The 12390-nt window shown below is 37.5% G+C and overlaps 1 protein-coding gene across 5 annotated transcripts in view; it reads left to right on the plus strand.

Annotated features, from left to right (window-relative positions):
- Positions 1-12390, plus strand: part of LOC131301666 (ADP-ribosylation factor GTPase-activating protein AGD2-like) — a 56691-nt gene that overhangs the window by 38803 nt on the left and 5498 nt on the right. For 2 of the 5 annotated variants that reach the window (XM_058328042.1, XM_058328043.1), the window contains exons 13-18: positions 2203-2421; positions 2966-3049; positions 3148-3420; positions 4735-4856; positions 5756-5843; positions 8039-8502. In XM_058328042.1, the coding sequence (XP_058184025.1) occupies positions 2203-2421; positions 2966-3049; positions 3148-3420; positions 4735-4856; positions 5756-5843; positions 8039-8502 (1250 nt within the window). Of the gene's footprint in view, positions 1-2202; positions 2422-2965; positions 3050-3147; positions 3421-4734; positions 4857-5738; positions 5844-8038; positions 8503-12390 lie in introns of those variants that run through there. The other 3 variants (XM_058328044.1, XM_058328045.1, XM_058328046.1) reach the window with 3 other exon arrangements.

Genomic DNA, 12390 nt, shown 5'->3' on the forward strand with positions numbered 1-12390 from the left:
TTCTGTCCTTGGGTGATGAATTTATGGCAGTAAACTACGTACATATGATTTTGGTTTCTATTGCAATGCATACTTAATGACAGTTTAGAGTTTAGACTTGCATGAATGTCAATTGTTCTTATCTGGTTGACATTCTAGCTTCTACGAATTTTAAGGGAAGGATCATTGATGCAAGTCACATAATTCAGACACCAGCTTCATACTTCGATCTCCTTTGAAGCCTACTTTCCTTGGAGGTGAAAAAGGAAACTCCTCCTTTGATGGTGCTAACCAAGGGGACCTTGTTTGTAGTGTTAAAAGTTCCATAATTGGCAGTTAAGACAGTGTGCGGTCTTAACAATGAATTCTCGTCATCTTCGCCACTAACTAACTTTAGCCTCGTGTCAGAAGGGATATTATATTATGAAAAAGCCCTATTAAAAATATTTCCTTTACGATGAATAATGTAACAGTAAGTAACACGAACAATGTTATACTGCAGCACTGTGACTAGTGATGCTACCATCCTAATGATTACTGATGCTACAGTAACATAGGTGGTTGCTCCTGCATCCAACTTTTGGGATCTGAGGAAACTCTCCTTTTGTTTTTGCCTTCCAAGAACCTCATGGATGCTGGATTGACCGTTTCCACTCTTTATTTCTTTCTTGCATGAAGCAACTGATGAAATAATGAATTTTTGCCAATCTATTGGCTATGGGAATAATGTTTTTCCAAAACTATATCAACCAATAACATGGTCATGGAGCTTTCTGTAGAAAATATGTTCAACAACAAAATCATTACCACCTTATTTTTTGAAGTGCGGCACATGCATTACAACAAGATAATTCAAAAAACGTGAACAATTTCTATCCTTCCAATGGACGCCTAACAAAACTTTCATTTATGTATTTTGTACCACTTTGAGAAGTCCTGGTTTATTTGAGTATTTTTGTCAGGAGAATTGTGTTATATCCATTTTTGATTTAGACTTAAGGCTCTGTTTGGTTTGGTTATCGTAATGCTGTGGGGCTTTCCAATCACCTTTTGAGTTGAAGATTAGTTCTACTACCACCACACTTGCACAACTATTTAACACTGGTATTTCAATAAAAGTCCACCCACGTTAGCCCCCACATAATTGCTTCTGTATCAGTGGAGGACACTGTTAGAGCTTGTCCCACATTGATTAAATATAACCACCAAACCTCGTATATGAGCTTGGGCAGCCTCTCGCTTGTTTACCTCACCAAGTGTGAGTCAGGGGTCGCACGTGCAGGAGAGTGTTAGAGTTCGTCCCACATTGGTTAAATATAACGTCCAAACCTAGTATATGAGCCTGGGCGGCCTCTCTACTCTTTGCCAATTGGTTTTGAGTTGGATGCTTTAACAGACACAATCCACCACATTGTGGCCAACTGGCCATCTATCAGCAATGGTGTATCATAGATTTGCATGGTATCCCAATTAAGTAAATTACTCGATGGTCTGTAAGTGGAGTGTAGCTTGGAAAACTTTCCGCCTGGTATCTCTTTATGTTGCATCATGAAAGCGAGTATCTTCTCCCCGTTGCAAGTTTAATGGTTGTCATTTAGATATTTTTTTGGTAACTGTGCCATTTGATATCCATCCAAACCATGTAAAAACCAAGGTTACAGACCCACAACTCAAAACCTATACAAAGGAATAAAGCTTTACAACATCTAGCTGAAAGAAATGAAGAAATCTAAAGGATATCAGTTTCAAGAACTCTAGTTGAGATATTTTATTGGCTGCAAAGCCTTTGGTTCTCAAGGGAGTTAGGGAAGTGCTTCCATATACATACTCGTATTCTAATGTTATCATTTATACCAGAGAATACATCATCAGAGCTTCTAGGTCTACCACCAAACACTCTGCTATTCCTTTCCATCCACAAATTTTTGAATTAGCAGAAGCACACTTTGATGAGATCCAACACCAATTGACATAGATCCAACTTTTTACCGTTATGATAAAAAGTTGGATCATAAAAGCACACTTCTAATGTCCTGTGATATAGACCCAACTTTTTACCATTGTCTGTTTAATGCGGCTGCTCAGAGATGACAGCCCAAGATTTTACCATATAAGTTCTTGGAACATGCAATTCTAAGGGTAAATTTTTGGAGTTTACTGTGAGAATCATGCATGAGTGCTTCTGATCTTTTTTATATATGAATTCTAACCTTATTCTCTCAGGCCTCCCCCTCATTTCAATCATTTAGTTCAATGGAGCAAAATAGTCGGGTATTTGGAAGATTTCGGCCAAGGCACCGTAGGACATCATCTCTTGGTGAGGAAAACTTGGCTTATCGTACTGTTGATCTTCAAACTTCGACCATAAAAATTGATGCGGACGATACAGATCTACGGCTTTGCTTCAGAATAATTTCCCCCTCAAAAACTTACACATTGCAGGTAAAAGATCTGTTGAGTTTGGAATCTAGAGACTTGAGATATTTTGGTGGGCCTCCTATACATGCAATAACTAGATGAACATTCATTAGAAGGAGCATGGGGAATATAGAGAGTGGATAATAGCAATATTTTCTACTCATTAGGTGGAATAAGTCGACTTGCTTCTAATCTAGGCCGTTATTCCCCACAAAATGTTGCTCCTTTATCACTTTCTAATTTGATTATTTCCTCGTTGAACTTGAAAGTTAATGGTAAATCAGTCAGCTCCAAGAAGTAGTTAGTTTGAACTTGCTAGTAATGGTAATTGATCAGGTTACAAATTGTTCATGGTCATACATGTTCTCTACTTTTTGGTTTTCGAATTGGCTGGAAATCCTTGTCAAGATAGAAAGTGAACTGAATTCTGGGAAATATGAATTGATTACCAAAGCAAGCTGGCTGCTATATCTCATACTGTAGGTCTTCTCGCATCTGATCACTCTGATGTAATGAATGTGTTTATATTGCTGAAATTGTTATTCATTTGTTTGCCGTATTTATGCAGGCTGAAAATGAAGCTGAGAGAATTGACTGGATGAACAAAATCACAGGAGTTATTGCGTCACTATTGAATTCTCACTTGCAGCAGGTTGAACTCTCTGAAGCTTTATACATTAATGATAAATCTGCTGGTGGACAGAGAATATTTTTGGCTTTGGTTGACAAGAGTTGATGCATCTTCTGCAGCTTCATACAGGGAGAACTGATATGGAAAATAACAATGCTCGTGGTGGCGTTTGTTATGATGTTCGATTACTTGATGACCACGGAAACTTTCCTGATGCCATGAAAGTTAATGAACTGGCCAGCGTATCTAAGGTTCTGAGAGAAATTCCTGGAAATAATCTTTGCGCGGAATGTGGTTCTCCTGATCCTGATTGGGCATCTTTAAATCTTGGCATTTTGATGTGCATCGAATGCTCAGGCGTTCACCGGAACCTTGGTGTTCACATCTCAAAGGTGCATTTCTGTATTGAAGATTGAAACCAGTTTAGACTCTTTCTTAATTGAAGAGTTGAAACCAGTTGGTTGCATTTCTTTATTGAAGTGTTGAAACGCATTTGGTCTTCCTCGTTGTAATTTTTTTTGTTTGTTTTGCATTTATCGTTTTCTGAACACTTGAATCCCTCAGTACAAACAGTTACAGTTGAAGAAGCATGATACGGACACAGAGCACGGGTACCGACACATTATATTTGCAAAAGCTAGGACTCATGTTGGGAGAAAGCAAAACATCAATCAGATCACTTCATGGATAAAAAGCACAAATAACATTATGTCAACACCACTTTCTCTTTGATATAAGGAAAGTGGCGTTGAAATAAAGCCAAAACTCATCTATTCATCCAGCCTTCTCTATCTCTTAAATTCCTGAAATAGAATATTTTCCTACCCAAACTCACCACAAAATTCTGTTGTATACAACCTTTGGCCAAGTTTCTTAAAGTATACCCTGTGAAATGCATGATGTGGGGATGCGTCAAAGACTCAAAACAACAACATACTGATCAGTTAATAATTCTTTACTCGATGGATAGATCATTTAAGACATTAGCTTACTACAAATAAAATTGAATATTTAATAGATTCACCCCCACCCCTCTCCCTCTCCATCTCCCTCCCTCTCTCTCCTCCCCCCCCCCCCCCCCACACACACACACACCCTCCCCCCTCCCCCACCCTCTCTCTGTGTACTGTGGCTCAGTTGTTCCCTACTTTCTAAAAGTAATCTAGTTTCAAAAATTTGCCTGATGTGAGTCCTTTGTTGTAGTTTCTAACTATTGCGTTTGAGAGATTGCTTTCACAAATGTGGTCAAATGCATTTTTGGTTGTATATTAACTTTATAGGTTTATTGTAGCGAAAGACATTAGCGATCGAGGACTATAATTTAATAAACTATTGCTGCAACTGCGTGTGTAAGAGTCGGAACTGTCAAACCTAATGGAGGGGTGCGTGTAGTCACTAAATTGGACTATTATTTATTTATTGACCGAACTTTTGGGACAAAATGGTGTTTCGTGTTACACGGAATACCCTTCCTCATTCCGTATAAATTGTCTAACATAACTATACATATTAGGGAAGTGCTAAATATGATGACATTATAAGTATCAATCATGTCCTAGACTCTTATCTAGGTGTCAAGCGTCCAACACGGGTACTTGATTTATTTTGAAGAGTCCATGTTACATAATGATCATTCTTATTTCTTCCATAGCATAGAGTCCATAGCATAGAGCTAATTGGATACTTTTGTCTTATCGTTACTACAGGTCAGGTCTATAACATTGGATGTCAAGGTTTGGGAACCTACTATCTTGGATTTATTCCGGATTTTGGGCAATGCTTATTGTAATTCTATATGGGAGGAGTTGTTGCTACCTGAGAATGACAGGTAGGTTTCTCATGCTAAAGTGAAGTTTGTTGTTAGGTTATGTATCCATTGAGCAATTTTCTTTGTATATGTGTACTAGGCAGTTCTTTGAAGTTTGATGATGTCTCCCATAAGTTTCATGAAATCGGCATCAATTGTCTTTGAAACTTCGAAATGAAAAACTAGCAGATTTTGTGGTCCAATAAATTAGTTTTTTTTTAAATTGGCAAAAGTAATAATTTATTAAGGGAAAGGGGGAAGGGAAATTCCAACCAAAGGTCGAAAAGTACATCTAAGAGGCAAAGCCCGCAACACCTGAAGGCCTAAAAGCCCAAATAATACAATGGAGCCCAAATACACCCGATGGCCTAAGGTGCTCAGATTTTACAATTAAGCACAAAAAAGAGAACCCATGCACCAAAGTGGGCTAGGCCCAGCCCAAGAACCCAAAACAAACCCTAGTCAGCTTCCAGCAACCCAGCTGCCTGCCTGAACACCACCGACACCCCAACTTGTTTGTAAATCAGTCATCAAGAAATACAGAAGTTTCATTGTTCATGAATTTGTTATACATCTTCTCCCTTTATATGTTCTAGTGTTATGCATTTGATCTATGAACTATTACTCTATTAGGATATAGCAACTTCATTGCATTTGTGAAGTTTTAAGTTACAAAAAATTGTATGTCTATGCCACTGATATTTGGTCAACAATTGTTAAGCACTCAAGTTTAACAAGATCATGGTGAGTTATCCATTTTTTTTTTTATGTTTTCATGTTTTCTTCTAGCTTTGCTTGATGTTGACTCTGCTCTATAACCTACAAAGATGTCCTCTAGTTATTTAAGAAGAAACATGTTCTATTTATCCAAAAAAAGAAGAAACATGTTCTTTCTGAACTTAGGAGATCATCTTATGCAGAACAGGTGAATCAAATGCTTTCTTGTCAATTACAAAACCAGGGCCCACAGATGCTAGTCACCAAAAGGAGAAGTACATTCACGCTAAGGTATGACTTTGTAGGTGTTACGTCTGGAATTTTATTTACTCTTCGTTTTTATGATACTTCGGAAAGCTTCAGTTACTTCCTTGCAAGACCATTTTAAGCAACCATTTATATATACACACACACACGAGCGTTCACCTAAGGGATCTCTTACATAAGCTATGTGCGGACTTTTGTTTGAGGCCATTGGATCGTGTGTTCAATGGTCCAGATCCGCTGATGGTAATAAACCATTTATCCATAAATGGTTCCAGATCCGCTGATGGTAATAAACCATTTATCCAGGTAATAAACCATAAATGGTTTATTACCATCAGCGGATCTAGAACCATTTATGGATAAATGGTTTATTACCATCAGTGGATCTGGACCATTGAATACACGGTCCAACGGCCTCAAACAAAAGTCCGCTAGCTTATGTATGGGATCCCTTTGGTGAAGTGGACTCTCTCTCTCTCTCTCTCTCTCTCTCTATATATATATATATATATATATATATATATATATATATATATATATATATATATATATATATATATATATATATATATACACACCCACACACACACACACACACACACATTGAGCTTCTAATGAGGACCTTAAAATGAGCACCTAAGTTAAGGACCTCATAGTTTGGAGTCTTTTGGATCATATTTTGATGATCCAAACCGTTCAACTTGTTTAAAACATGTTTTTAAGGGCACCCGCGAGAAATCGGCTAAAAATATAACTGGAAAGTGCTGATCCAAATATTTTTTACATAGAATAGTTCCTGTCAAGCTTTATGAAAAACTGTTTAGATCAAGTACTTCTTGGTCATATTTTGAGCTGTTATCTCGTGGGTACCCTTAAAATCACATCTGAACACATTGAACGGTTCAGATCATCAAAATTCAATTGAAAAAGGAAGGTCCTTAACTTAACTCAATAAAATGAGGACCTCCCTTTTCCGATAGAATTTCGATGATCCAAGCCGCTCAATGTGTTCAGAATGTGATTTTAAGGTACCCGCGAGAAATCAGCCAAAAAAAAAAAAAAGACCAGAAAGGCTTCATCTGAGCAGTTTTTGTTTGTTTTTTATCGAACGGTTCAAATAAAAACTGCTCGAATGAAACCCTTCCCGGTCATTTTTTTTTTGCTGATTCCTCGCAAGTACTCTTAAAATCACGTTCTGAACACATTGAGCGGCTTGGATCATCGAAATTCGAACGGAAAATGGGAGAAATGGAGAGGTCCTTATTTAACTAAAATAAGGTGTTAAAATAAGGACCTCCTCATTTGAAAATGACTGTATATATATACACACACACACATATTTATGAATTCGTACTGTATGGAGATTGCAGCAGTAGGATAACCTGCTGCTCTTGTCCACTAATGTACTTGAAGTAGCTTTTGTTCTACTTAGTAATTACATAACCCACATTAAATCTCTGCGTATTTTGTCTGGTTAATGGAAATTTAGGATGTATGAGAATCTAGGATACAAGTAGGTTGATAAAGTTTTGTCAAACGTCTTGCTGAAACATAACATTTGTCCTTTTTTGTTTCAATTTTGTAGTTTACATAGTTGTAATATGACAAAATTACTTTTATCTTCAGCTCTTAGTTCTACATATATTCTTTGAACTCTTGTTTTTGTAGTATATCCTCTTTGGCTCATTTCTTTTCTATGAAGATGATTAAAGTATTTCAGCCTAATTTATTACTTCATAGTAATTAGGCCCTGTTCTCCCTAAATTTTTGGTCTGGTATTTTTTTCGGGATATTTTTTTACCTTTTGTGATTTGTTTGGCTTTTTGTTTTAATATTTGGGATTAGTCATTCGTCTTGACGAGATGAATCAGAAAAGTACAAAAATGTGGACTGAATTTGAAAACAGTTCATATAGATGACACCAAAGACAAAAATACCAGCAGGTTGGTATTTTTTTTATCTTTAGTGATTCTTTTTTTTGCTTTTGGTCATAATTTTGTTCAGTACTTTCTAGGCTCTTCTTGTCGCGACGAATTATTTATCCATATAATACAACTTGAATCCAACGAAGATTCAAAAAATGAACAAAAATACCAGAACAAAAGTTTAAGAACGGAGTCTAAATCTTTTCTTTCGTCAACGTTTTGACTTTTCTGCTCTGAATCCAAAATAGGGTGCAATGTTGTAAATGAGACCTAACTTTGATTGCCTAAATGCAGTATGCAGAAAAACTGCTAGTCAATAAAGCAGAAAGGGCATCTAGCATTCCTTCTCTTGCTGCTAGCATTTGGGAAGCAGTTAAGACTAATAACTTGCAGGAAGTGTATCGCCGTATTGTGAGATCAGAGGAGAACATCATCAACACCACCTATGATGACGTTGTCAGTGTCAAGTTGTCTCACCATGATGGTGAAGACGAACCCAACGAAGGCTTTCATGCTGCGCAAAAGAAACAATACGATCCAGTGGCCTGCCAGAAAATTAAGGATTTCAGCAAGCCTGAAGACTGTCTTCACGGATGTTCGTTGTTTCATCTGGCATGTCACTGTGGCAATCCAGTGATGCTTGAGCTGTTGCTGCAATTTGGTGCAGACATAAACAGGTGTGACTACCATGGAAGAACTCCACTGCATCATTGCATTGCCAAAAGAAACAACCAATTGGCCAAGTTTCTACTTAAGAGGTAATATATCTTATCAAGGAAGAAATTTCCGGCATATGCAAGTGGGTGGGATAATCATAAGTTTATTCCTCTCGCTTCTTAGTAAACCAGGATATTAGAGAAGTAAAAAAATAGAATAAGTCCCTTTCATACATTTAGGATAGCTCCTGTCTTTGATTTTATAAATTATCCTTGGCCTTGGGTAAACGTCCATGATACCAATGCCAAACCATGAAATAAACTAATGTGCAATTTGATACCTCGATTTTTGTAAAAGTGTTCCTGCTAGACTTTGATATTCTATCTTTATTTTGTCCTATATTATACACCTATTGTTGAAGAAGTCCAAACATATAGAAATTCCCCCACTCGCATAATTGTCATAAAAAAGAAAATATCAATTTCATGCCTTTTGTTTTGGGAGATCATTTCACATTGTATATGCCAAAATTTCAAACAAATGTTTGCAATCTCATAAATTGTTTGCGTTGGATAAGTTAATGAATCACTTGAAAACACGAAATAGAAACAAATAACAGAAAAAAAAACACACAAACAAGAAAACAGAGAAAAAAAATGTAGCCAAAGAGGTTACAACGATAATAAAACATTGGACATCTAGGCTGGGTGATAACTGTGATATGATTTTGGGTTTAGTTACTTTCCTCTATTCTTTTTAAATTCCTTTCGGGCTGGGGCGGACCCAGGATTTAGTTACAGTGGGGTCAAATATCTACAACATTTATAATTTTTTTTCGTACTTAATAATAGAGGAAAAAATTGAAATACACAAGAAATAAAAATCAAAGAGTAGATACTATTCGCATCATATTACTCCAGTACATTCATCTAGCATTTAACTTTACTAAAGGAAAATTGTTACTTGTAGAAATTGATGATTGTCATGAGACTTTTTTTTGTTAAATATCTCTCCATAACTATTAGGGAAGAAAAATTTTAATCATGCAACTACGCAAAATTGAGAAATAAATAAATTTTGCCGCACTAATTTAGGCTTAGGATTGTCAATTTAAATTGGAGCCTCATTCGTACTCAAAGCATTTTTTACACTGGTGGTCTGACCCTAGCTTCCTCTATATCTAAAATAGGCCTTTGCTGGCTTGCTTTTTTCTTCTACTTGAGAGAGAGAGAGAGAGAGTGTTTATAGAGTTGTACAAAGTCCACAGTTCTCTCTGAGCGGAGATGCATAAAAGGTCACAATCAACGAGGGCAAGACTTATAAATTGGTGGGATCTTTGGGGCAAAATTACAAAATACTCCCCCAAACTACACTTGCTCTAGGGGTATTTTAGATCTTAGTGGGGTCAAGTGACCACCCTTGCCATATACTAGGTCCGCCCTTGCTTTTGGGATATTGGTTGTTAGATTTTCTAGATTATGAGGTGCAGATTGTCTATATCCACGCATTGGTGGCTAGTCATATGATTTCTTAAGCGGCATACTGTGTTATGGGCCATATGGCTCATGAGCATGGGGAAGCTTAAGCTTGAAAGTAAGGTATCAAATATAAATAGCTAGGGCCTTTGGCTGTATAACATAAACAAGGTGGTTACTCTCTCTCCTAATAGCCCCGTACATTTTCTCTGCTTCTTCTCTGTCCTTTTCCTCTACTCATCTATTGGACTGTCTGTCTTCTTCTTCCTAATTTCCCTGACCCTAGCAATTTATGGTCACAGACTGCTGGTGAATGCTTGTTCCACGTCTTGTCCAAGGATTCTTTGGGAAAGCTGGTTAAGTCCTTTGGATATTGTTCTCTTCCTTTCATGCATTCGCCTTTTCCTTTCTCTGTGTTAGTTCTCTTGAAGTCTGAAGTGTTGGATTTGAATCTACCTAGTCTTTATTTTGGGCATACTACATACCTGGGGACCAATACAACAGGCTATTTCAGTCCTAACCTTTCTGCCTTTTGTTCACATTCTCTACCCAACAACAGACTATTTCAGTCCTAACCTTTCTGCCTTTTGTTCACATTCTCTACCCAATTACAATTTTGATATCTAATCAATTTGGTGGTTTGTTTGACCCTTTATCAAGCCTGTTTTGCACTTAAATTTGACTATATATCTTCCTGTTTAAATATCCTCCATGTGGTTGTTTGTTGTCTTGGCTGCAAGTTTGCAACCATTGTTTGGAAGTCTTATTTTGTAAAATTAGGCGATGGAATTGAGATCCCAAAAGAGTAGGGTTGTTTTCTCATCATGTTCAGTTATACAAGAGTAAAGGAATAATTACACACTACACCCTTATCTACTAATCTATTTACATATGAGATTAATTATACACTAATTGTGTACTACACCCGTAACTTAACACTCCCCTTCAAGTTGGTTCAAAGATATCAATCAAGCCCAACTTGAACACAATGGGGTGGAAACTCTTGCTACCAAGTCCTTCTGTGAATATGTCAGCTAATTGATCTTCAGATATCAGAAAAGACATACATATCAAACCCTCGCTCATCTTCTCCTTGATGAAGTGCCTGTCAATCTCTATATGCTTCTTTCTGTAATGCTGGAGAAGATTATGAGGAATGTTTATGGCAGCTTTATTATCACAGTAGAGTTTCATAGGATCATTATCAGAAAGTCCCAAATCACGTAATAAGCTTTGGAGCCCCAAGAGCTCACAAACACCATGTGCCATAGCTTTATACACAGTTTCTACACTAGACTTGGCGACCACATATTGCTTCTTACTCCTCCAAGTAATCAAATTCCCCCCTAGGAAAGTACACTAGCCAGATGTAGAGCATCTATCATCCATAGAACTAGCTTTGTCGCCATCAGTAAATGCCTCCAATCGCAGGGGACCATGATTGGAGAACAAAATTCCTTTCTCTGGAGTTGATTTGAGATACCTCAAAGATACGATGAAGTGCATCCAGATGTGAAGTACGAGGGTCATGCATAAACTGACTAACAACACCCACTGCATAAGTAACATCCGGTTGAGTGTGAGCTAAGTATATCAGTCGACCTACAAGTCGCTGATACCTCTCCTTATCAGTGCACTTCCCCACATCTCCATTAAGATGATTCGCCTCAGTAGGAGAAATCGCAGGTCTACAACCAAACATATATGTTTCTTCCAAAAGATCAAGTATATACTTCTGTTGGGAGACAAAAATACCTCTATCTGACCTTACCACTTCCATTCTAAGAAAGTATCTCAATGGTCCCAAATGCTAAATCTCAAATTCTTGAGCCAAACTAGACTTAAGATTGTGAGAATCTCAGCCACATTATTGCCTGTCATTATTATATCATCAACATAAACAATAAGGATCGCAATCTTACCAACATCTCCCTTGATGAACATAGTATGATATGCATGGCTCTGTTTGTTACCAAACCTCAACACACTATTCATCTTTGCTACTGGAGCAAACGTCTCCTCGTAGCCAATACCATATGTTTGAGTAAAACCCTTGGCAACAAGTCTCGCCTTGTATCTCTCAACTGTACCATCAGCATTCTGCTTGACAGTGAAAACCCACTTGCATCCCACTGATTTCTTTCCCCCTGGGAGTGACACCGGCTCCCAAGTGCCATTCTTTTTCAAAGCCGTCATCTCCTCTACTTTAGCTCCTTTCCACTCAGATATCACGAACGCATCCTGCCAATTTTGTGGAATAGATAGAAGAAAGAGATGAAACAAAAGGCATTGTACGAAGGAGATAAACGATCATAAGAAACATACTGGGAATGGAATGTTGAGTACATGACCTAACACCTTTCCAAAGAGCAACCGAAAGATTATCAGAATCAATAATAGGAGGTTCAATGAGAGAAGATTCATTACTGGATGAGTCAGCTAAGGAGTCCAGAACTGAAGCAGGGGATGGTGATTGGCAAGGTGGCAGTATACGTGAAGATTTGCCTTTCTTTT

Source organism: Rhododendron vialii, chromosome 9a, assembly GCF_030253575.1.
Source record: "Rhododendron vialii isolate Sample 1 chromosome 9a, ASM3025357v1".
NCBI classification, from domain to species: domain Eukaryota; kingdom Viridiplantae; phylum Streptophyta; class Magnoliopsida; order Ericales; family Ericaceae; genus Rhododendron; species Rhododendron vialii.